Genomic DNA, 26,130 nt, shown 5'->3' with positions numbered 1-26,130 from the left:
GCCACGCTGCCTAACAGCTTTGCAGTCATTATATAGTATCAAGCAGATGGAAGAGTTCTGGAGAGAAAACTACACAACGTTCTAAAACAGGGGTCAGGAACCTTTTTGGCTGAGAGAGCCATGAACGCCACATATTTTAAAATGTAATTCCGTGAGAGCCATACAATGACCCGTGTACATTATGCATTATCCAATAAAAATTTGGTGTTGTCCAGGAGGACAGCTGTGATTGGCTCCAGCCACCTGCAACCATGAACTTGAGCAGTAGGAAACGAATGGATTGTAATACATGAGAATGTTTTATATTTTTAACATTATTATTTTTTTTTTTTAAAGATTTGTCTGCGAGCCAGATGCAGCCATCAAGAGAGCCATATCTGGCTCGCGAGCCATAGGTTCCCGACCCCTGCTCTAAAAGAAAGTCAAGAAGATAAATAAAAAAGGACTGATAAAACATCCATTCCTCTGCTGTAGCCATCTCATTGTTTCTGACATTCCTATCCATATAAATCAGTTGCTGACCACTTGCGTGGACACCCTCTTCTCATCCCCTCCCCACTTGGTGTGCAAATGATACAGTCAGCTTTCCCAATGTCCAATCATCCTTATTTATGAGCTTTTAGCAGCCTTCCCAGCCTTCTCCCTTAACTGTCCTCTGCTTCAAGTGTACTTGTGGGTTCTCATGCTTGGTTCAGTTTTAGATGAAATTTCCCAGTCTCAAACCAAGAATTTTCTTGAGTTAAACTTTCGCATCTTAGGATTCCTGTAATTTCACATCTTGAAGACACAAGGAAAAGCTCATCTGTTTAACTATTGAGTCAACTTCCTCTGTGATAAACAGACTGAATTATCTTCTGGATTCCATGAGCCTGATGTTTAATTACCTGACTGGCTTATTACTCACTTGTGTTACAGTTTTGTCATTTTTACTCATGTCTAGACTGCATAAATGCATGTGGGCACATTCCATACATTAGCTTAAACAAAATTAAATACATATATACACAGGCTGCTAAATGCCTTGTTACTCTCTTCCATTATCAGGTCTTTTCAAATAACAACTTTCAAATGGAGCCTAGCTCCTTACCCAAGATGTATGTATTTATAAACTACTAAAAGAAATAACAGAGAACAGAGGAAAAATGACCCTTATCATAATATCATACACACACATCCCATAAAGAAACTTCTTGGGCCTGACCTGGCGGTGGTGCAGTGGATAGAGCATCAGACTGGGATGCAGAGAACCCAGGTTCGAGACCCCGAGGTCACCAGCTTGAGCGCGGGCTCATCTGGTTTGAGCAAAGTTCACCAGCTTGAACCCAAGGTCGCTGGCTCGAGCAAGGGGTTACTCGGTCTGCTGAAGGCCCACAGTCAAGGCACATATGAGAAAGCAATCAATGAACAACTAAGGTGTCGCAACAAAAAACTGATGATTGATGCTTCTCATCTCTCTCTGTTTCGTCTGTCTGTCCCTATCTATCCCTCTCTCTGACTCTCTATCTCTGTAAATAAATAAATAATTAATTAAATTAAAAATTAAAAAAAATTTTAAAAAAAGGAAACTTCTCAGGCTAATATTAAAGAGAAACAATTTTATTGTCAAGTCTAATTAAAATATCAATGGATTCTGAAATATATTTCCTCATCCATCCATTCATACATACACACATATTTTTTAAGGTAGGGAAGAGAATCAATTTTATTGTGTTTATGATTTTTCTACTAATACTAACTTAACAATGTACACAGACCAGTTATAACAAATTCTCTAAAATCGAAGAAGTAGCAGCAACCATCTAGCAAAAAATTCTCTGTTTTGCCAAATAAAATTCTCTTCTTGGTTGATAATTTGTCATCTCCATTGCTACTTTTTCATGTTAAGTTCATTTCCTTTGGTTTTCAATTTCATATCTTGCTCAGCTATATGGTATACACTACCTTGTGTTTTATTTAATAACACCCACAGTTTTGCAACTTCTCAAACCCTGCCTAATCATTGCCTTAAAATATTTCATGCTCAACTTGACCTTTAAGAGATCCTGATGAGTAAATTTACTGAGCATACTTTCCCTAGTTTTCTCCTGACCTCATTCTATATTACTGTGTCATCCGGATCCTGCCTCACCCGAAATTAGCTCACTGACTGACAGTGTGGCTCCTAAGAATCAAGCCTGGCATCCTTTTCTTAAATGTCTATCAACAGACCCTAGCTCCTTACATCTTAAGTTGGTCAATCAACACAAAGTATGAAAAAATGACAGTTCCTACTGAATATGAATTTAAGTTGCCATCTTGTCCAGAAAATTGTTTTTCCATTGGAGACATTTTATTTATTTTGGCTCTCATATAGCCTATAAAAGAACTTTGTTGAAAGGCTGATCCACATCCCAACCACATTCTGTGGTTATAAAGGAGAGTAACACAGATCCCAGCTACGACGTGAATCTGAGACTACAAATGACTAAACCAGAACTAGCTTTCCCTTTGAAACAGACTTCATGCAATGTTCCATTCTGACCGCTAACAATAAATTCTGTATGCTTTGGTTTTCATGAATTACACTAAAACTAAGCTTAACTTGTATTTCAATGAATCATATTGTACTTTAGACCAAATTTGAAACCTTTTATGACATATCTTTTTCTTTTTCCTTCTGCAGCTCTAGCATCGACTTACAAAAGGAAAAAGGATTAAAAAGCCTGGCCAAGGCCCTAAGACAGCAGAATAACTTCATTTTAAATGTCTTACTGGAGAAAAGAACACAATGGCTTAAGTCAGAAAGTTTTGCTCTGGCAAGATATGCTTGAGTGTTATTTCAAAGGACCGGCTCTACCTTGCACTGTTATCCAAACAGAGGTATTCCCGTGGGTCAGCACTACTAGCATTGCTTGTTTTGACGCCTTTGTCAATAAATAAGCCAGCCTGGAAAATATAATAATGGACTGAAATAAATATGAATCCCAAGTTATATTTATGTATACAATGATTCGTAAAATAAGTTTTAGGTTATTGCATCTACAAAAAAAAAAATAAGAGAAAAGCAGGAAGGAATAAACAGCAAAGCACAGGTATCATGCAAACAGCTACTTTCCTGGGTATTTTTATAATTTTACTCATTCTGTCATTTGCAAATATTTATGTAGTGCCTACCTTGTAGTTGGCACCAAGCATTATACATTAACAAGAAAATTAAGGTCTTTGCTATTATTGACACATAAATTAGCAGGAAGACGTGCAATTAAAAAAAAAAAGTACAATCCAGTATGACAAGCATATGATACAGGAAATAAGATGACGCTGCGGCAGCACATAAGAAAGGCCCACGACAAGACCCTTGGCGAAGGTGGGAGTGAGCAGATCCAGGACATGTCTCCTAAAATAAGTGGCCCCTAAAGCTGAACCTTGAAGGATGGGGAGGAATTAACCACACAAAAGGACAGGCTGAGGATGAGGGGCAGGGAGTGTGAAGGCAGCTAGCGCACTCGGATGCAAGGAGTCAAGGGAGTCGTGTGTACAAAAATTCTGGAGATGAGAGAAGGCATGGAATACCTGAGAACAAAAGAAATGTTAGGTGGACTGGAGGAAATGGATGGAGGGGGAAAGGTAAGGAAGGAGAAAGAAGCAAATGGCACATGATACAGGGCTGATACACTGAAGAGTCAAGGCGATGGGACTTCTAAGAAAAGTAACATGATCAACTACATTTTAAGAAAAGAATACTCCATCTTCAAGAAGAATAAGATTGAAAAGTGCCAAAGAAAGACATAAGAGCTAAGGTAGAAGATGAGGGCTGCCCTGCCTGGTTGGCTCAGCAGTAGAGTGTTGGCCCGGGGTGTGGATGTCCTGGGTTTGATTCCCAGTCAGGGCACACAGGAAAAGTGACTATCTGCTTCTCCACCCCTCCCCCACCACTTCCCCTCTCACAGCCATGGCTCAAATGGGTCAAGCAAGTTGGCCCTGGGCTCTGAGGATGGCTCTATGGCCTTGCCTCAGGTGCTGAAATAACTCGGTTGCTGAGCAACAGAGCAGCAGCCCCAAATGGGCAGAGCATCACCCTGTAGGGGCTTACCAGGTGGATCCCAGTTGGGGTGCATGCAGGAATCTGTCTCTTGCCTCTCTGCCTCCCCGCCTCTCACTTAATAATAAAAAAAAAAAAAGTAATAAAAAGATAAGGGCAGTAACCCAGAAGAGAAACAAAGATGACCTAGTCTGTGGTGGTAGTAATAGGAAAAAATGAAAAGAGTAAAAATTTTTTATTAAATAGTATTGACACCATTTAGTAATTAACAAAGTGTCTGAAGGAGACAGTATAATAAACGTTCATGCATTTCTAGTTTAGGCAATTAAGTGGCTAGTGGTTTCATTCACTAAAACATGTATGGGAATGGGTCTGCTGATAAAAATAAGAATTTCAATTTTAAACACATTTTGTTTATGTGACCTTGAGACATTCAAATGGTACAGTCACATCGATATGATTGACCTAGACTAGGTTTGGAACACATGAGCAACCAAAGCCACGGAGGTCAGTTTCTGTGTACTTATGACTGATTTATATTTGACAGGTTCCTCTCTGTGGACTCAAGGGGTTCAATTTCCTTTGACTACTAGGGGTTTCATAATGGATAGTCCCAAATTTAACAATTTTTTTTTATTCAGTGAAAGGAGGGGAGGCAGAGACAGATTTCTGCATGCACTCCGACCAGGATCCACCTGGCAAGCCCACTAGAGGGTGATGCTCTGCCCATCTAGGGCATTGCTCCATTGCTCAGCAACTGAGCTCTTCTTAGCACTTGAGGCAAAGGCCACGGAGCCATCCTCAGCGTCTGGGGCCAACTCATTCTAATCAAACCATGGCTGCAGGAGGAGAAGAGAGAGAGAGAGAGAGAGAGAGAGAAGTGAGAGGTGGAGGGGTGGAGAAGCAGATGGGCGCTTCTCTTGTGTGCCCTGACCGGAAATCAAATCTGGAACTTCCACACGCCAGGCTGACGCCCTAATACTGAGCCAACTGGCCAGGGAAAATTTAACAAATTAAAACTTAATTATCTACTCATTATTCAGAACTAATATTCTTATTAATGGAGTAGATAACTATATGTCCTCATGATACATTCTTAAAATCAGAATGAGGTATATTTCTTATACCACATGTAATCAGAAAATTTTGCAGATTTCCACTTTGAAATGTTACTTTCAATAATGATTATCATTAATCAACTAATCAGCTCACAAAAATCATAATGCTGTGTAAATTTTATTTCCTCCCTCAAGTCTGTATCAAGTGATTCCAAGCTCTTCACATGATAACACACTCAAAGTTTTTAAAGGCTACTGAGTGTCATAATCAGCAAGTATTCACTGAACTCTGATGTGGATATCATCGGGGTAAAGAATCTTGGTGCATAGCATACAATGAAAATATCAAAGTGCCTTGTGAGCAAGAAATGAACCAGAGGTATTTACCACTGGATGGTGTGGGATGAGTGCCAAATACTATGGAAATTGGAGCTCCTAAGTGGCCTTTAGTTTAGTTGGCCTGCATCATTTTAAATTAGGTCAAATGTTCTTAAACAATATTTTACTATTTACGTAATTAGTATTAAAGGTCCATAGGACACTCCAGCAGCACTAAGAGAGGACATATGCCTTTTAACCCTCAGAAGCACATAAACTAATGTGTGAATCCCTAGAAACATATAATGATATTAAAGACTGGAAAGAAAGTGAAAGGAAGAGAGGAAGAGGATGAGGACTCATGAATCAAGTCCATTATTATAATTATTCCAAATGCATGAGCATGTGTGTATTCACCTATATTCTTGTGTGATATTCAGGCTGCATACGCATGTGCATGTTAGGGTATACTCCTGTGGGTTTAAATAGAAAACTGTATATATATATCCTTAATATGAAAGGGTTAGGAGTCTACTTCTTTAATCACAAATTACTTTCTCTAATGACAAGGTCTACCTAAAACTGACATTTCATAGTTGTAAACACAGTAATCTATTCTTTACCCTGTATAAATGATATATACTGTTTGTTAAAACTTAGAAACTTGTTGAAGAATTGGGCAACTGAATCCTGTATAAGTATGTTAACCAGTGTCACCCCAATAAATTTTAATTAAAAAAAAAACAACTTAGGAACCTACCTTAAAACTTGAATGGACCCTGTTGTTATAAAATATACCCAATGGAGTAAGTTCTGGTTTCGGTAAAAGCTGCAATGCACTGGACTCCCCAGTAGGTTCCTTGTGAAATAGATACCATATTCCAGCATCCTATAATTAAAGGGCAGGATCATTAAAAGCCTTCTTTCATAAAGCCACTCTATTAAACACCCTTATAAATTAAGTACTTTACAAGCAAGTTTAATCTTTCTAACACTAACCATGCATTGTTTCAGGTTAAGAATTGACTATAAAAAGCTGTACATTTGGCCCTGGCTGGTTTGCTTAGTGGTAGAGCATCAGCCTGGCATGTGGAAGTCCCAGGTTCAATTCCAGGTGAGGGCACACAGAAAAAGCACCCATCTGCTTTTCCACCTCTCCCCCCCTCACTTCTCACTTCTCTCTCTCTCTCTCTCTCTCTTCCCCTCCTGCAGCCATGGCTCCATTGGAGAGAGTTGGCCAGGGGCACAGAGGATGGCTTCAGGGCCTCTACCTCAGGCGCTAAAAGCTCGGTTGCTGAGCAATGGAGCAACATCCCAGAATGGAAGAGCATTGCCCCAAGTGGGCTTGCCGAGTGGATCCTAGTTGGCGAGCATGCGGGAGTCTGTTTCTCTGCCTCCCCTCCTCTCTCTTAATTAAAAAAAAAAGTTGTATACTCATCTAGCACCCTTAACGCAGTTATATCATGTTTGGAAAAAAAAAATTTATTTTGCTTGCAGGATTGGACAAAAGACAGAAATAACTGACTGACAGCAAAAATATTTTTTCAAAATAATTTTCCCATTATTATCTACTTTAAAAAGTTATACAGAATTAGAACTAAACAAGCCTTCCATCCTTCCATGTGACCAGGACAGCACAGCCTTTCAGCAATATGGGTTTTTCTGTTTACCTCCAAACCCAATTAATAGATGAGTCAGACCTATTAAACAACTATCAGCTAACAAGCAGAGCTCACTGACTTCTTTCAAACTCCAATGTCCTTCCTGTCCTGAGGCAAATTTCTGCCAAGGTAAAAAAATCTACCACACGCATGAATCGGGATGCTGTCTCAGTCTGAATCCTGTCTATTCAATTTCAGTATTATTGACCTCAACAGGAACAGAACAGTTTAAAAATTTTTGACACTCAAAATGAGACATAAAAATCAAAGGTAAATGCTCTTAATCTCTGTGATAATGTTTTATTTTACAATTCAATTAAAAACCACCCCAATGTGAAGGACAGCTTCACCTGATAGAACTTTGATTAAATAGTTGTTGAAACTTAAACCTACAGTCCAGAAAGTATGGTACTTATTCAAATTTGGCAAATATTTATTTAGTGTCCGCTCTATGCCAGCTGTACAGTAAAACTGTTCTCAAAGAATTCATAGTTTAATAAGAAATACAGACAGAACTAAAACACATGTAGTAAGTACTATATAGCTGTAACAAAATGTCCTTTGGGAGCACAGAGGAGAGAGGAATTATGAAAAGCAATAGTATCTACACACCAAAATGTATGTAATAGTTAACATTTTCCCATTAATGTATCAATGGGTTTTAAAACAAAATATTCTGAAAAATATATTTACCACCTCTACTCTTTGTGGCACAAACCAAACCATGGAAGAAGACGTGGAGGGTTGTGAAAACGGCTCCGTACCAGAGCCCTATAAGCTGAGGCACAGCAAAGCCTCCAGGGTGCAATGGTGTTGGATGGGGTGGGGGTGGGGTGGGAGCGGAGGAGGAATAAAGGGGTATCAGGAAGCAGGTAGTTTCCAGGTAAACAGCACAGTGTCAAGGGAGCTTTGTGAAAGGCAGTGGAAAGGTACAACTAGAAACAGTTTGGTTGACTTTGGGGGGGAAACCCTTGCCAAAACATGAGCTTTACTGGAACAGTTTTTCTAGAGAGAAAAGGAAGAACAAACAAAATGGAAAGGAAGAAGAACATACAGGAGATAGACTTTTATTATTTTCTCACATGAACCCCAAAAAGGGTTTCTGGCAACCTCATCTTACATTTTTCAGGGACTATTTTCAATTTGCTCTGATCTTCAACCCATGATTTCTGAAAATAGGTGAAAGGAATCTCTTCTCTGGCTGTTCCTCTGCTCTGAATCTGGGGTAAGGCTACTTATCAACCCCTTGGTCATCTTTACCCAAAAACTCATCTTCCAATTAGAAACTCTCAACACAAACCCTATATGGGCATGACAAATATTTGATGAAAAATTAATGAATGAAAATCCGCAATAATTAAATGTCCAGGTCTCTGCCCTGTCGAATTAGAATTTTATGTTTTTAGGGAAAATCATGAATGTAAATTCTACCATCACCTAAAGATTGCCTGTATTCTATTCATCTCAAAGAAATATTCCCTGCAACTGATCTTTTACTTCACCCTAAAAAGACAATGGTAAGTATTTCTTTCCTACTTAAAATATTATTAGCCATGATGTAGAAACATAAGTATTTCAGTACTGCTTTAAAGCTCATTATTTCTGTACTGCAATTTTCAGCACAGATATAATTGTAATAGTATGTCTTACTGTTTTCTTTTTTGTATTATAAATTAGCAATTTTAAATCACACTCAATTAGAAAAGTAAATTTCTCCAAGCTTATCCAGGGGACATTTCTGCCATCCGAAAAATAGTTCATTTATTCGTTTAAGTTATTCTGTTTGTGAAACAATTCAAGGTACACAGTTAATAAAAGCCACACAGTTAAGTACAGCTGCTTTACCAAGGAGATGAAATCCCCAAGTGTGCATGATTAAGAAGAGGATGAGCCCCTGGACCCAAGTGACAACTGTCATAGCATTCTACAGAATAATGCACTCCCATAAAGAAAAGCTATAAAGCTTTCTTTGTTTATCAACACTGAATACTACAATGATTTGAGTTACTGGGCCACACCTGACTTAAATATGAGAAGTCAGATAGACTATCTATCTATCACACACTAAAACTATACTCTGGAGATAACGTGATAACCCTAGAGATTATAAGACTTCTTTTCCTCCACTTGGCATCTATATGTCTTACTATATTCACAAACACTAACTGGCATAAACAATTCTTTTTAATGTTGCCAACATCATTTTATTGGTACAGTTACATAATTATTTATTTAATTTTGATTGTGGCCATGTCTTTTTCTCATTTTTACAACATGGTGTTTAATACTGACGTATAGTTTGTCTATTATCCATTTGGTGGGCAAAAATTAAACAAGTTGAAAACTTAAAAATGGCAAGTGGAGCTAAATTTAAATGACATGTCTCAATAAAATTCATGATGTAGAAATTATTCAACATTTCAAACTAACTTAAATATTTTTATTAAAAATATTTTAGTGAAATATGAAGATTCTTAAATGTTTGATTGCTTCACTGATTAAAAAATTAAACAGATCATATGGTAGTTCTAGTTTTAATTTTTTGAGGAACCACCATACTTTCTTCCATAATAGCTGTACTAGTTTATATTCCCACCAGCAGTGAATGAGGGTTCCTTTTTCTCCATAGCCTCTCCAACACTTGTTATTACCTGTCTTGTTGATAATAGCCAATCTAACAGGGGTGAGGTGGTATCTCATTGTAATTTTGATTTGTGTTTCTCTAACAGCTAGCAAAGATGAGCATCTCTTCATATAATCTGTTGGCCATCTGTATGTCTTCTTGGGAGAAGTATCTCTTCAGGTCCTCTCCCCATTTTTTAATTGGATGTTTGCTTATTTGTTGCTTAGTCTTGTGAGTTCTCTATATATTTTGGATATTAACCTGTTATTGGAGCTGTTGTTTTAAGTATCATCTCCCATTTGGTTGCTTGCCTTTTGGTTTTGTTGTTGGTTTCTTTCGCTGTGCAGAAGTTTTTTAGTTTGATTATGACAACATGGATGGGCCTTGAGAACATTATACTGAGTGAAATAAGTAAATCAGAAAAAGCTAAGAACTATATATTTCACACATAGGTGGGATATAAAACTAAGACTCATGGGCATAGATAAAAATGAAGTGGTTACCAGGGGGAGGGGAGAGGAAAGGGATGGGTAGACTGGAGCAAAGAGGTACAAATACATGGGGATAGAAAATGACTTGACATTGGGCAATGGACACACAATACAGTCAACAGTTCAAATGCTATACAGATGTTCACCTGAAACCTTATGTACACTTATTGATCAATGTCACCCCATTAAATTTAATTTCTAAATAAAAAAATTAACAGCATTATAAAATTAATCTCATACTATAAAAAGTTAAAACATTTTATTATGTACAGTTTTTATTATGACTTGTAGCTATTGTGGGGGAAGGAACAAACTTCCCTCTACCCTCATGTTCTTCTGGTTGGTCTAATAAGCAAATAGACATGAGAGAGATCAGCACAAGAAAATCACCAAATTCAATACATACATATGTATGAGAACCCCACATACACGAGAGTCAGAGACCCCACGTAGAGGGGAGGCTCAGAGACAGAAAGGATTAAGGCGTGTAAGACATCCTGAGCTAGGGCTGAGATAAGATGCCTTAGGGGCTTAAAAGGGTTATTGATGAATGATAAGAACTGGCATAAGTGATTTAAAAGAAAAGAAGCACTCAACCACATCCTGCTCTCATCTATACAAGTAGTACCAGAAAACAATACAATGCTGGAGACAGATTGCCACACACTGCATTATGGCCGTAGCATAACACCCATATCCAAGAATATTTATAAACACGAACAACAACAACAAAAAAACTGAAAGCACTTCAGTGTTATTTACCTGTGAGCCTGCAGCTGCATTATTAATCAAATTATTGTTGGGATGAGCAATCCAGAAAGTTGAAACAGCCCTGCAAGGCATTTTTAAGGTGATTTAAATATTTATCATGAAAAATCCTCCCTACTAAAATCTTCCCCAATACTCAAAGACTTTAACCAACACATATGAGTTTTTCTCTCAGCCAATTACTCACATACAGTCAGTGGTAGGCACAGGGATATAATTTCCAAACACTTTCTCTCGCATTGTGGTGCACATGGTGTTATTCCTGTCGGTGGGGAGGAGGGTGCCTGGCTTGGTGAGGAGTCCCAGATTGTGGAACAAAGTATTTCTCTGTTCAACACCATCTTCCAAAAAGAAACAATGACCTAGTGTGTCAAACCCAATGGTGTCTTTTATCTGCAGAAATACAAGTGTATAATATCATTGGTAACAAGATTGAGTGTGGTTGGAGTAACAAGTGCTATTCAGTGTAGCATGCTGGGTACAAATGCAAAAAGAACTTTCAATCTTATCTGAAGAGGCAAAGCCAAAGGTCAGGTTTCATTGCTCTTTAGAGAATAATTTGCATAGCTAAAAAAAGAGGGCTGCCTTTGCACAAAAAACAAAGTTCTACGTAAAAGCAGGATAGAGTAAAATAAGGCATGTGGTGAGGGTGGGAGCAAAGCTTACTTCTATAAACTGAGGATTCATGAGATTTAAGAAGTAACTGCTTCCATAATATGGAGCAACATAACAGGCTTACCAGCAAGCCATTGGTGCCATGCACAGTGATGCACCGGGAGAAGCTGTGATGAACGGACAGTCCGTCCACAGATGTTGCGGGTCTGTACCCTCCTTTATAATCCACGTCTCCACACAGGTGAAAATGAACCGGGTACCGCCCCAGCTGCTGCTGCTGGCCCATGTGTTTCAATTCCACATAGGAAAGATGGACTGAAGTAAAATTTTTCCTTATCTGTAAGACACAGTAATCAAAAGTGAGATGATATATTTCATTATAGGAAAATAGCAAAATCTATTTTAATAGGAAATGTCTGAAGGAGAATATATAGAAAAACATTGATTGTCTTTCCCATCCTCTTTTCCCTAGATCCCCAGCTAATAATTTAGCAAATGTGCCTTTATATAAGTGATTGCTTTAAAGAGCTATAGAAATAGCATCTTACTAAGAACAAAAGGAAATGTAACCAGAAAAACTACAGAAATAATTTCTGTATGTGTATTTAGATTTGTTCAAATATTCTGGTGAGTTCCAGTCTCATGTTGTTATTTATTTCCATAACTTCCACTACAGTTTGAAAAATAGTTATTTTTAAACTGTCCCTCAATATTTGTTAGCATATACCATTTCAGTTCTTTTAAAAAATTCCTGTGAAACACAATTAGGGCTTTCAATATTTTTAAACACTGGATTTTCAATCATACTACTAAAAAGCAAAGAAATAACCTAGACCAGTGGTAGTCAACCTGGTCCCTACCGCCCACTAGTGGGCATTTCAGCATTCATGGTGGGCGGTAGCGGAGCAACCAAAGTATAAATAAAAAGATAGATTTAACTATCATAAGTTGTTTTATAAAGATTTATTCTGGCAAACAGCGAAAATCTGACAAAGTACTTGGTAAGTAATTATTATTATATGCTTTAACTTGCTGTAACTCTGCTTTATAAATTTTATAAAGTAAAGTTACTTCCCTACTTTATAAATCACAATTACTGTGGAACCAGTGGGTGATTAGAAAATTTTACTACTAACGGAGATACAAAAGTAGGCGGTAGGTATAAAAAGGATGACTACCCTGGACCTAGACCAACATTTCAGAAATCAGTGTAACAGAAATGTTACTAACAAGCATAGCCCACTTATCACACAAAAACTGATATTAAAACAACGGCAGCCAATATGCAGCTCAAAAGTTTAATAAATTAGTGCACAGAGCAAAGCTTACTACATAATAACCACTCAATACTTTTACAGACTAAAAATCTACATATAAAAATATTTTGACATAAACATATTTTGCATTTGCATGTTGCTTAATAATGTCTTAAAAAGAACCAATTGATTCTTTCACACCAAGATTATTTTTTTTTGTCTCTGTATAATTGCTTCTTCCCAATATACTGATTTTTTTTCTTAAGTGAGAGGCGGAGAGGCTGAGAGACAGACTCCCACATGTGCCCTGGCTGGGCTCCACCTGGCAAGCCCACTAGATGGTGGTGCTCTGCCCACCTGGGGCTGCCACTCCTTGGCTTGGTGTCAGACAGATTAACTTAGTTTATACTCACTCTGTTAAAGATAGCCACTACTCTTACATGATACAGCTAATTGCCCTTCTTCCTTGGGAAGGGACTTGATTATGCTAATGTGTTTTGGGGGAGGGCTTTCGTACCAAAAGGTTTTGAAAGGAGGACCTAGGAGGCTATTTTGGAGAGAGTGGCCACATCCTTGTAGAGAGGAAGAGCCTATGTTGTAGCAGGGCAGGGCGGCCACATGGAGGAGATGAGGTAGCCAAGATGGCAGAATGCTGAAGGAAAAGCCAGTTTACACAGGAGAAGGAGATGGGGAACAGAGGTGAATAAGACTGGTGAGGTGGAAGCCTTTGATTCTAGGAAGAAACCGGAAAGAGTGGGTTTTGATGCCCCACGTGTTTTTTACTCGTTGGCCGGTACAAGTCTAAAATAAAGGAAAATGGACCACCAGTTTTTGGCTCCACAATTTCTTTATGATCAATCTGAATCAAACCTGAACCTGCACTGGCCAGGCAGCTGTGATGTTGGCTGCAACTACTGGCTTTACACTTGGCAACCAAGCTATTTCAGCACCTGAGGCAAGGCCATGGAACCTTGGGTCCTCAGCGCCCAGGGTCAACCTGCTTGAATCATTTGAGCCATGGCTGTGGGAGTAGAAGAGAGAGAGACAGTGAGAAAAAGAAGGGGGAAGGGTGGAGAAACAGATGCTTGCCTCTCCTGTGTGCCCTGATCAGAAATCAAACCCAGGACTTCCATATGCCAAGCTGATGATCTACCACTCAGCCAAGTGGCCAGGCCCCAATATATTGATTTAATTCTTCATAAGACAATTCTTCTTAAATGGCTTCCTTCAGGTCAACTAAATGAAGATATAAACTTTCTTTTAATTATCTAAAATCTGCTCTTTGTCATTTGGTAGAGAAATAAAATGTGATTTCCCTTTAATATCTTTTTAGATCTCATTCCAAAACTTTGAAGTTTTTTCAAATATATTTAGCAACCAAGATTTCAAAGAACTCATCAAATCCTTCTGCCTACCGTGACATGTCCCCCAAAGGTATCATAATCAAAGAATTGGCACTGGTTATCAGCATAGCATGAGTCTTCCATTTCTCCTCGGATTACAACATTCCGGGTGAGAATTCCAACCTCAGCTCTCATGTCCACACCATCTATGATCTCACCCATATGCAAGAACTGAGGGGTTTCTGGTTGATGTGGGCAAGGGAAAAAGAACATTGGAACAAAGAAAACATGAAATTTATGTCAAAAAGACAGTCATGTGTATTCTATAACCCCAACACATTATCAAAATTTATCATCTGCTTCCATTCTTTAAGACCTCAGACTCACAGAATCCCAGGAAGTAAAGATATTAAAGATTTAGCTGAACCACCCACTAAATGCTTAAACACTTACTACCAGCTGTCAATTCTACCTACAGAGCTTGCTCCTCCCTGAAGTAGCTCAATTCTTTCTTGAACAGCACCAATAATTTGGAACCTACTTAAGAATCCATATTCTTTCTCTCTGCTTTCTATCCATAAGCTTATTTTTTCTATTTTTATATAAAATTTTAATTGAATTTGTTGGGGTGACATTGGTTAATAAAATTATACAGGTTTCATATGTACAATTCTACAACATATCAACTGTATATTGTATTGTGTGTTCACCACCCCAAGTTAAGTCTCCTTCTGTCACCATTTTCCCCTCTTTTAGCTTCTTCTATCCCCCACCCGACTTTGACCTTTATTATCTCCTCTTGTGGTCTGTATCTGAGCTTTCTTTTTTCTTTGCTTAATCTTGTTAATACACTTTTAGTCCACTCCCCTGAGGACACATGAAGAACAAAATGCATGGTGAGTCCAAATGCATGGTTTTATAGATGTTAATGACAGTTGGTTTTGTTTCTACTGCAAAGCTGAAGTAACCTGTATTATTCATTAACAGTACAGAAATTACCACCTTTGCTTTCCTACTTCTTACTTTAATATTACTATGCATTCTTTTCAAGTCCTACCTTGAGCCTGACCAGGCAGTAGAGCAGCAGATAGAGAATCATCCAGGGACACAGAGGACCCAGGTTCAAAACCCCAAGTTTGTTGGCTTGAGTGCAGGCTCACCGGCTTGAGCATGGGATCATAGATATGACTCCATGGTCACTGGCTTGAGCCCAAAGCTTGCTGGCTAGAGCCCAAGGTTGCTGGCTTGAGCAAGGGGTCACTGGCAACTAGAGCCTCCCACCCCCAGTCAAGGCACATATGAGAAAGCAATCAATGAACAACTAAGGAGCTACAACAAAAAAATTGATGCTTCTCATCTCTCCCTTCCTGTCTCTCTGTCCCTATGGGTCTCCATGTCTCGCTAAAAAAATTAAATAAATAAATAAGTAAATCCCCACCTTGATTAGAAATTAGAAAAACTTCAATAGTGAGATTCTCTCTGATGTTTTAATGATATAAACTCAGGGGGGGGGGGGAAATGCAAGTAAATCAAGGAGTTGAGATCATGGAGATTCATTATCATTTAGACTTGTTAACAAGAGTGGGAATTTCCAAACAAAATTAAGGCCAGATGACACCACAGTTTTCTGGGTTTTCCTGTTTTCTGCTTATGCTCTGTATTATCAACAAGGAAAAGTACAACGCGGAAGCACAGAAAGTGCCAACTGAGCCAGCCTATCATCCTATCTTTTCCAAAGCAAAAACTCTTGCTTAAATTTCAAAGCTCTAAATTACCCACTGAGTGAGTATCAAATAGTTACTATAAGTTCTGGTTTTGTATCATAAATGTCTAATCTTGAAGACAGAAGCAAGGAAAGCAAAATAATGAGTGAAATAAACAGTGAGGTCCATAACTGAGGTGATGCAGGAGGAAGCTCTGTCTATAACCAGGCTCAGAATAAGTAACTGATAGATGCCACCCATTCTTTCTAAACACAGTTTCCATAAGAGTCTCACCGTGCAGTGCTCTACCTCAATAGACATATTATTAAAGACTACAGCCGGAAAGGTAGTCTTAAACTAAAATACCTTTTTGGGTCCATTATAAGATTTAGTTTTTCCCAAGGAAGTAGGCATTAAAAAACCAAGGAATTTTTTTTTCTAATTAAGAAGACAGTTATTAATAAATGAATCTCACTGAATGGTTGGGCTTACTATTATTTGACAGTGGGAAATTAAAAAGAAGTTGGAAAGAACCTTGGAAAACAATTGATCCACTAAGTCTGCACCTTTTATTAAACAAAAATACAAGCATGAAACACGGTGATGGTGGTGGTGACTGGGGGAAAAATATAACTCCAGGAATCAAATCCTAAGAAAAGAGTGTTTCCCAAAAAGCACTCTGAGCAGTCTGATACCTTTGACTTTGACCTGGAAACGGCTACACGCAGGGCAGGGAAGAAGTGTGAACTCTTCGGCCTGGTACATGGAATAGTCTGTGCTTGCAACCACGATCTGATCTCCAGGCTTCCAGCTACTGACATCATCAAGCAGATGAAGCTTCACTCCATCTACAACTTCCACCCGGAAACCTGAAAGAGAAACACCTAAACCAAAAAAGCAAGAAAGAAAGTGATGCATTAGTAAGAATTGTTTCCTTTTTATATTGACCCTCTTGCTGACTAATAAATCAACAGTTAAATAAACACGAGTCAAGAATTTTTTACTAATGGTAACCATGTGGAAGTCACTCTGGAGATATGTCATTAAAAGGTGCAAATATAGATCGTGCCAGGAGGAGAGAGCCCCCTCAACCCCCAACCAGAATATAACACACCTATCTGGTGCTCCTGTAAGACAATGACGTTAAAAAACAATAACATGAGTGAAAGAACACACTTACAAAGCTAGGGAAATCAGAAGGAGGGAAGTTCAGGCATGGAGCAAGGAATAATACAGCTTTCCTTATAGTCTTGAGCCAACTATCCTGATAAAACCTAATCTGAGCAAGTCTTCAATTCTATCCCTTGAAACTGTGGCCTATCCTGCTTTTTTTTTTCTACTAAGCAACAAAAAAAAGAGACCTAATAAATGTAAAGTTCATTTTTAATATGTTTATTGTATCTAAGACTAAAGCCTATCATAGAATTTTGTTCAAATATAACTTATAATAAGAACAGCTAACCTTTTATTCTTTTAGGTAAGAGGAGGGGAGATAGTGAGGCCGACTCCTGAATGAGCCCCAAACCCATTTGGGGCCAATGCTCAAGTACCAAGCTATTTTTAGTGCCTGAAGCTAATGTGCTCCAATGAAGCTATCCTCAGCACCTGGGGCCAAACAAAGGTCATGCTCAAACCAATCCAGCCACTGGCTGTGGGAGGGGAAGAGGGAGAGAATGGGGAGATGGAGGGAGGGAAAGGCAGACGGTCACTTCTCTGTGTGCTCTGACCAGGAATCAAATCAAGGATATCCACATGCTGGGCCAACGCTCTACCACTGAGCCAACCAGCCAGGGCCATAAAAATTTCATATAAATTTCATTAATGCTTTAAAAAAGATGACAAGGATGATTTTAAGCTAAAATCCTTAAAAAAAAAAAACTAAATAAGTAAGTTTTGTCCCTAATGATCATTAGAATTTGTTTGTTGGCCCTGGCCGGTTGGCTCAGTGGTAGAACGTCGGCCTGGCGTGCGGGAGTCCCGGGTTCGATCCCCAGCCAGGGCACACAGGAGAAGTACCCATCTGCTTCTCCACCCGTCACCCTCTCCTTCCTCTCCATCTCTCTCATCCCCCCCCCCCCCCCCCGCAGCCAAGGCTCCATTGGAGCAAAGATGGCCCGGGCGCTGAGGATGGCTCTGTGGCCTCTGCCTCAAGCACTAGAATGGCTCTGGTTGCAACAGAGCGACGCCCCAGATGGGCAGAGCATCGCCCCCTGGTGGACGTGCCGGGTGGATCCCGGTTGGGCGCATGCGGGAGTTTGTCTGACTGCCTCCCCGTTTCCAACTTCAGAAAAATACAAAAAAAAAAAAAAAGAATTTGTTTTTTGTTTTGTTTTTAATCCAGAAGGTAAGATGGGGAAGATCTTTATTATTTAGTAATTCCTCATGTCTTTTTCTGGCTTTAGAAGAAAATCCTGCCTAAGATTATCTCCTATCAGCACCAATGAACTGGAAGTATGAATGGAAGTAAGTTCATCCTCCCTCCTTCCTGAAGAGAACTGCCACCTCTTCCAGAAAGTAAGAGTCACTGAGAACATGAGACACAACAATATCCTATTCCAGAAAGCTAGCATGTTACCCTCTTCCAGAAATGAATAGTCATCAGTAATGTAGAAATAAAAACAAAATTTCCCACACAGGAAGTGTTGACTTGAGCTTTGTCAGTAATTATCTTTTGCCTGGAATCATTCTGGAAGCAGTTGTACTAGCAAATTCCTACTAAGAAACGACTATCACCCACCTTGGCTTTGCCAGAGGCGGCCACGATGTGATAGAGGAAGCAGGAGTCTTAGAGGCAGAAGGCTGAGGCTTTTTTCCAACTTCCGCATCCATAATACTGCCATCCCCTCACCCCAAACCCAGAAGGTTGCTTAGAGGCAATATGTGAAAAACCCCTATTTCATAAAAACAACTCTACTTATCTGTTTGTTTTCAAGCAAAAGTCTCTCCTTAATTATAATTCAAAATACACCTATTTATAACTCAAGTCATGCAGGTACTTGCATCATCATTAAAATAGGTAATATTTATTGAGGGCTTACGATACACACTGTGCTAAAAACAAAAACAAACTTCATATTCCTCTCATTGGATACTCATAGCAGCCCTATGTGGTAGTTTCTATTATTATCCCCATTTTTCAGATAAAGAAACTGAGCATCAGAAAGTTAAAATTACATACCCACCATCACAGAGTAAGTGAAAAAGCTGGAATATGAACCCAGGCATTCTGTCACTGGAATCCACTTTAGTAAACACGTGGCTACATTGCTTCTAAAACCAGAGCTATCAGCCCAGTCTAATAGAAGCCATTTTGGATATTTAGAGATATTAAAGTACCTCTTACTTACTCATCTCACATTCACTTGAGTATAATATTTGGTTGGGAAAAAAAGGTTGTGGGCAAGCACAGACGGGAGGCTGCCAAACCATACCTGAAGCCAAAAATCTGGCAGCAAAGTAAATAAGTAAAAACATTACACAATGAACATCATCAAGAGAAAAAATGTCAAAAGCACACTACACACCCAGTGCTACGCATTATTCAAACAAATTATAGCTCTTCTGAAAGATGGCTTATAATTAAGAGTATATTGAAGAAAATGTAAAGACATGGGATATCTTTATAATATGTTATTTAGAGAGAAAAACAGGTTAAGACAAAATGAACACTAAGGGAAAAACATACATAAGATTAAAAAATCCTAGATTATTTGCACCAAAAAAGAAAAAATTCTCTCCAAATGATGGGGTTAAAGATTGATTTTTACTTTATACTTTCTGTGTTTTCCAATTGGTATTAGCTGCATCATCAGAAGAAGACTGCTAAAAAAATGAGAAGTTTGGCCTGACGAGGCAGAGTCACAGTGGATAGAGCGTCAGAATGGGATACAGACAGAGGACACAGGTTCGAAATTCCGAGATCACAGGCTTGAGCGCGGGTTCATCTGGCTTGAGCAAGGCTCACCAGCTTGAGTTCAAGGTCGCTAGCTCGAGCAAGGGGTCACTCGGTCTGCATAGCCCCCAGTCAAGGCACATATGAGAAAGTAACCAATGAACAACTAAGGTGCTGCAACAAAGAATTGATGCTTCTCATCTGTCTCCCTTCCTATCTGTCTGTCCCTATCTGTCCCTCTATCTGTCTTTCTCTCTGTCACACAAAAAAAGAAAGAAAATGAAAAGTTTGTTTGCACAGTGTGTGTTCAAAGGCAGCATTTTCTGACACATCTACATAAAGAGAAGGCATAAAGCTACAAGATCACATTCGTCATCACAAAGCACAAAGAAAGTTCACCATATCACACCCAAACTGGTTCAGTAAGCACTTAATCCAGGAAATAAATCTATTTTCACTACTTAGCCACACTCTACAAATCAAGAACCACGAACAAAGTTCAGTTGGTGATGCCCAATTTAGAACAGCTCATTCTCTAGTCCAGAAAGACCATTGAGATTAAAAGATCAAGGACAGTAGAGAAACTACAGGTTTACCTTCAACCAGTTGAGAAATCTACCTGGAATGTCATCTGAATACAACATCATTTTAAAAGAATAAAATCTGTCACAGTACTTACCAGTGTCATACTAGAGTATAACCCTACTTGCCTACCTTCAAGCCATTCACTGTAAGCTGTCACAGAAAACTTCTGACCATCCACAGTATAAAATTCTCTTTGGGCAAGAGCCTTTCCTCCACTACTATGATTTTCATAGTTTCTCACAGATTCATTGCAAGGAGTGCTTCCATCATCAATGACACCAACCAAGGCCCAAGCTTGCCTGGAAGGAAAAAGAACATGTGCGTTTGATTATTTGTCATGGTGCTGACTCAAATCCTTGACACAGATGTTAGGTCAGGTGCTGTCTAATTCTCATTTCATTCTTTGTCAGCCCCTCCACCTTTTCCTCCATAGGAGGTTGCAAGTCCCAGTGCTGACTGAAGTAAATGACGTCACAAAAGGCAATTCTTGTTTGTTCAGCTCTGTAACAGGTAAACACTGATGACTGTGACTTTGATTAATCATTGACTTCTTCAGTATACTCCCATTTCATTCAGTACCATTCTGGCCACAAACCCATTCACTGTTCCTTCCTTTAAAATATTTCCCTTCTTTTAGCCTGACCAGGTGGTGGCGCAGTGGATAGAGTGTCGGACTGGGATGCAGAGGACCCACTTTCGAGACCCTGAGGTCGCCAGCTTGAGTGCGGGCTCATCTGGTTTGAGCAAAGCTCATCAGCTTGGACACAAGGTCACTGGCTTGAGCAAGGGGTTACTCAGTCTGCTGAAGGCCCACGGTCAAGGCACATATGAGAAAGCAATCAATGAACAACTCAGGTGTCACAACAAAAAACTGATGATTGATGCTTCTCATCTCTCTCCGTTTCTGTCTGTCTGTCCCTATCTATCCCTCTCTCTGACTCTCTCTCTGTCTCTGTAAAAAAAAAAAAAAAAATCCCTTCTTTTAAAATCTGCTCTTTTCAACTTTCCTGTCTGCAATGTTCTCCAATCTAGCTGCACAACAGAATCACATGGGAGCTTTCAGACATATCGATGCTCAGACCCAACCCAGACCAATGCAAGCATCATCTCTACAGTTGGGGCCCGGCATTGGTAAAAAAAAGTCCACTGGGGGGTTTAGCTGGGCAGTCACGCTTGAGACCACTGAGCCATCGCAGGGGCTCTCTAGTGTCAGCAGACATGAAAACCACCTGGAAGGCTTGCTAAATCAGATTGCTGGGCTGCACCTCGTGTTTGAAATGGGGCCAGAGAATTTGCTTTTCTATCAAGTTCCCAGGTGACGCTGTCGCTTCTGGTCTGAGGACCACACTGCACTGAGAACCCATGAGATGGAGACCAGAGCACAGAGCAGAAGTTATCAACCTGGACTGCACATCAATCACCGCGGGTCCTAACTTTCACAGATCCTCTGAAGTAAGTGATCTAAGGTGAACCCTGGTCATCAGGATTTTTAAAAATCTCAGGTGTACAAGGAAGGCTGAGAACCACTGGGTTAATCGTTTCTTAACATTCTTGAAGCTATAGAATTACTACCCAACAGATTTTACAGGTTATATGTCTATCTGTTAAAAGCAATTTGTTTTTGAAAACACCATTTTATTTCTGTGATATTTCAATAAACCTCCCAGGGACTTTCTGAAGTTTGTTGCCAAAACCAATTAAAAAAAAAAAAAGAACAAAGACAAAAAGCCAGAAAATTTGCTTTAAGATTCCTGATTTAAAACATGAAAAAAAAAAAAAAAAAAGTCAACTTCTTTCTTTAGGGAAAAAATACACCAAGTGTAATCTACGCCAGACAGATGGCCGGACAGTCACAGATAAAAGTTCACCAAAGCATGCCTACAATCTTATAAATTCCACACCCACCCATGCCTGGATTTAGCTACCCTCAGGCTGACAATGCTTTATAGCTCTATTTATATTCTTCAACACAGCAGAAAGGATCAAATGAAGAATCTCTCAATTTAGTATCTCCTGTATGAGAGGGAAGGAGAAGAAGACTATCAGAGGCTTCCTTGATTTTCCAGCACTGCCTCAGCAACTTGAAAACAATGTTGTCTTCTACTGACACGATCTCCAAAACACTCCTACTTCCCTCCTCGCTTCAGGAAAATTTCAGTGCACCAGAACATTATCTTCAAAGGGGTGTGTTTATGTACACTGGAGATAATGTGGAAGCAGTGGAACACTGGCAATGGATCACGACTCTAATTCCTCCCACAAGTCAGCAGCTGTATTTTAAAGGAAATTTAGAAACCAGTAGAGAGAGTAACCAAAACAATAATAAGTCAAAATATTACCTAATGATCACACAAATCTAGAACAATAATGGCATAAAGAAACAAAATGTGTAACCTCTGGCATTACTAGATAATGAAACAAAGTAGGAGTGTAACTTTGAAAAGACCATGCGTCACTTCTAGGTCTATAAAGTATAAAAATATGTGCACACGAGCATGGAGCATCAAGAGATAGGTAAAAGAATATTCAGAGAAGCCCTTTTTACAACAGAGGTTCAAACTGGAAAACCACCCAGATATCCAGCAATGAATACATTGTGGCATAAGAGTATAATAGAAAATAAACAGCAATGAAAATGAGCCAGCATTACATGCAACAACATAAATGACACTCAAATAAGAAAGTTGAGCAAAGCAGACAGACACAAAATGTGACATACTGTCTGTCCTTATTTATATGAAGTTCAAAAACAGGCAAACCTCGCCTTGAGTCAGGAGAGTGGCTGTCTTTGGAGAGTGGAAGGAGTGATCAGGGTGAGAGGAGGGGGGCTTCGGGGCCCCTGGCAATGTTCTATTTCATGATCTGGGTGGTAGCTACCCAGACATCACATTGTGGTAACTCATTAAACCCTACATTCTTGCTTTTAGCACTTTCCTGTATGTGTATTATGTTTAATAAAAATTTTAAAAGAACACTTCTAAGGTTTGCACATGCCATCTCCCCTGTCTGGAAAGACCTCCGTTCCACTGCCTAGATGTAGTAGTCCTAAACATTCTCGCCTTCAGGAAGCCTCCAGACCAATATGGGGACTTCTTCTACTGCAGCCTCATTATAACCTGTAGATGCAGCAAGTGTATAATTGTACAGTCCTCATCTATTCAGGTCTCGGGCTCTCTACTAGATTAAACGAAGGTCCTGAGACAGTGTTGTTTCATTGAAGCATCGATGGGTACCCAGCTCTTAACAGCTCTTACATATTCCCCAGGTGAACAAAAAGTATTTTTAAAACATTACAGAGCTCGTTTCTTAACTCACTTGGTCTTAACTTTCTCCGGAATTTCTGTAGATAATATTCCATTCCAACAACCAAATTTCCAAGGAAAAAAATAATGAGATCAACTGTCAAAAAAAAAAAAACTAGATCATTTCAACATGTGAATTTTGAAACCCTACTACTTTTCACTGCAGCTATCCCCTGAATTTACAAAGAGCAGTAAACAGAATTGAGACTTTGGTTTTCTGAATTAAATGTTAAGCCACCTTGGGGATGCATTAGAAAATCGAGGTTAACTAACTAGAATATGGCACCAGAACCATAAATAGTAGAAATGATTTCTATTGTCTGGATGAACTTCCTAACCCTCCAACTCTTCCTTCCTTACTTGTGCTAGGGCTCCACAGACCTGCATCGATGGAGCCAGCAAATCCCAATTAGCACGCCAAGGCCTGACCAGGCAGGGGCGCAGTGGATAGAGGGTTGGACTGGGACGCGGAGGACCCAGGTTCGAAACTCTGAGGTTGCTGGCTTGAGTGTGAGTTCATCTGGTTTGAGCACAGCTCACCAGCTTGAGCCCAAGGTCACTGGCTTGAGCGTGAGATCACTGGCTCAACTGGAGCTCCCCAGTCAAGGCACATATGAGAAAGCAATCAATGAGCAACTAAGGTGCTGCAATGAAGAACTGATGCTTCTCATCTCTCTCCCTTCCTGCCTGTCTGTCCCTATCTGTCCCTCTCTCTGACTCTCTTTCCGTCTCTGTCACACACAAAAAAAATTAAAAGAAAAATAAAATAAATAAACATATTAGCATGCCAACGAAAGACAAAATTGTGCAGCCCTGGCCAGATAGCTCAGTTGGTTAGAGCATCATCCTGGAGCACAGAGGTTGCCAGTTCAATCCCCAGTCAGGGCACATACAGAAACAGATTGATGTTCCTCTCTTTCTCTCCCTTCCTCCCTCCCTCCCTCCCTCTCTAAAATCAATAAACTAAACATTAGAAAAAGAAAAAGGAAATTGTGCATGTTCAATCCCCTCAAGCTTTTAAGACAGCTTCCACACCTAGCACAATATTGGGCCCTGATCTTTCACCTCCTGAGTTGCATGTGACACACTTCAGAAGGTAATGAAAGAGGAAAGTAAACTGTTCTTAAACTGCCTGATCATGTGGGGTTTTTCCCAGAATATTTCTATTCTTTTTACAAGCCTGACGCTACAACTCACAAAGTGCTTCATATGCCAAAGCCAAGAAAAGAGCTTTTGTAACCAGGATCCATGTTTCAAAGCAAGAGGCAACCAGAACCTCCGAAGGGTAGTGACCATTCTGCCCAGAAATGAGACTGTGGTGTATTGGGTGTCTTCCTCCACCCTCACTCTCCTCTCACACAAACGTAGACTCTAACCCAGAGCTGGGAAAGAAGTACAAAGGTATGCCCACCTGTAGCCCAGCCCTTGGATCAGCTTACTTCCCAAACGGTCCTGGATCACTTGTATGGTTCCCTGTAAGAGGCTTTTGGCTGCTGAATCTCCAACAGCTATAGCAACAATCCGTCCCGGATCCTGGGCTCTCAGAAAGTCCTGAAGTCGCTTGCTCTCATTGTGGTATTCATGGGTATCAAATCTTGCAATTTCCAAAATTTTGGCTGTGTCCTGGTCAATGACCCTTACATTGAGGCCCCTGGAAAAGTTCTTTTGAAAGCCATAGGTCAAGCCTGAGGAGTTCAGAGTTCTAGCCAACAACGTCCACGATGTCTTCTGTGCCCCGTGTAACTCCAGTGTCCCGCCAGCTTCCACACCAATAAACTTTTTGCCAAATATTGGCATACTTTCACCTTCATCTGACTTGCCATACAAGGCAATTGTCGCTTTGGATTTGTAGCGGCATCTTTCTGCTCCAATATGAAGCGCCCCACCATCCTTGATCAGGATATAACGAGTCCTCAAAGTAATATTTCTGGATCCATCTTTATCGTCCCCAAATACAAGCAGTCCTGCAGAGAACAACACTAGTATCAGCCCACTTCTGAAACTTCTTTCTGACATATAGAGATACATTTCACGTGGGGTGGGGGGCACTTCTGCAATCAAGTTGGGAAAAAGAATTTACTAAGAGTCCCCTTAGAAAATCAAACCTGCCTGACCTGTGGCTGTGCAGTGGCTAAAGCATCAGCCTCTAATGCTGAGGTCGCCTGTTCGAAACCCTAGGCTTGCCCAGTCAAGGCACATACCAAGAAGCAACTACTATAAGTTGATGCTTCCCGCTCTCCTTGCCTTTCTCTCTTTCTCTCTAAAGTTAATAAATTAAAAAAACCTTTAAAAAAAGAAAATTAAACCTGTTTTCAAAACATACTAAAGGAAGAGATGAAGAGTTCATATCTCAACACACTAAAAATACCTATGCATATGAATTTCAAGCCACTTGCAGGGGTCTCAAACTCGCGGCCCGCAGTAAACTGCATGTACGATTGTGCTTGTTGTACTGATTTTTTTTTTTGTTTTCAACTGCAGTGAGAAAAGTATT

At 39.7% G+C, this 26,130-nt stretch overlaps 1 protein-coding gene across 1 annotated transcript in view; it reads right to left on the bottom strand.

Annotated features, from left to right (window-relative positions):
• CEMIP2 (cell migration inducing hyaluronidase 2) overlaps positions 1–26,130 on the bottom strand; it is a 79,370-nt gene that overhangs the window by 32,024 nt on the left and 21,216 nt on the right. The window contains exons 4-12 of the mRNA XM_066368004.1: positions 25,048–25,600; positions 20,464–20,633; positions 16,553–16,741; positions 14,227–14,396; positions 11,680–11,892; positions 11,128–11,333; positions 10,935–11,004; positions 6,158–6,286; positions 2,837–2,925 (exon numbers count right to left, since the gene is read on the bottom strand). Of these exons, the coding sequence (XP_066224101.1) occupies positions 2,837–2,925; positions 6,158–6,286; positions 10,935–11,004; positions 11,128–11,333; positions 11,680–11,892; positions 14,227–14,396; positions 16,553–16,741; positions 20,464–20,633; positions 25,048–25,600 (1,789 nt within the window). The remainder of the gene's footprint in view (positions 1–2,836; positions 2,926–6,157; positions 6,287–10,934; positions 11,005–11,127; positions 11,334–11,679; positions 11,893–14,226; positions 14,397–16,552; positions 16,742–20,463; positions 20,634–25,047; positions 25,601–26,130) is intronic.

This window comes from Saccopteryx leptura, chromosome 2 (assembly GCF_036850995.1).
Source record: "Saccopteryx leptura isolate mSacLep1 chromosome 2, mSacLep1_pri_phased_curated, whole genome shotgun sequence".
NCBI lineage: Eukaryota > Metazoa > Chordata > Mammalia > Chiroptera > Emballonuridae > Saccopteryx > Saccopteryx leptura.
This window is presented reverse-complemented; position numbering and strand designations above follow the sequence as displayed.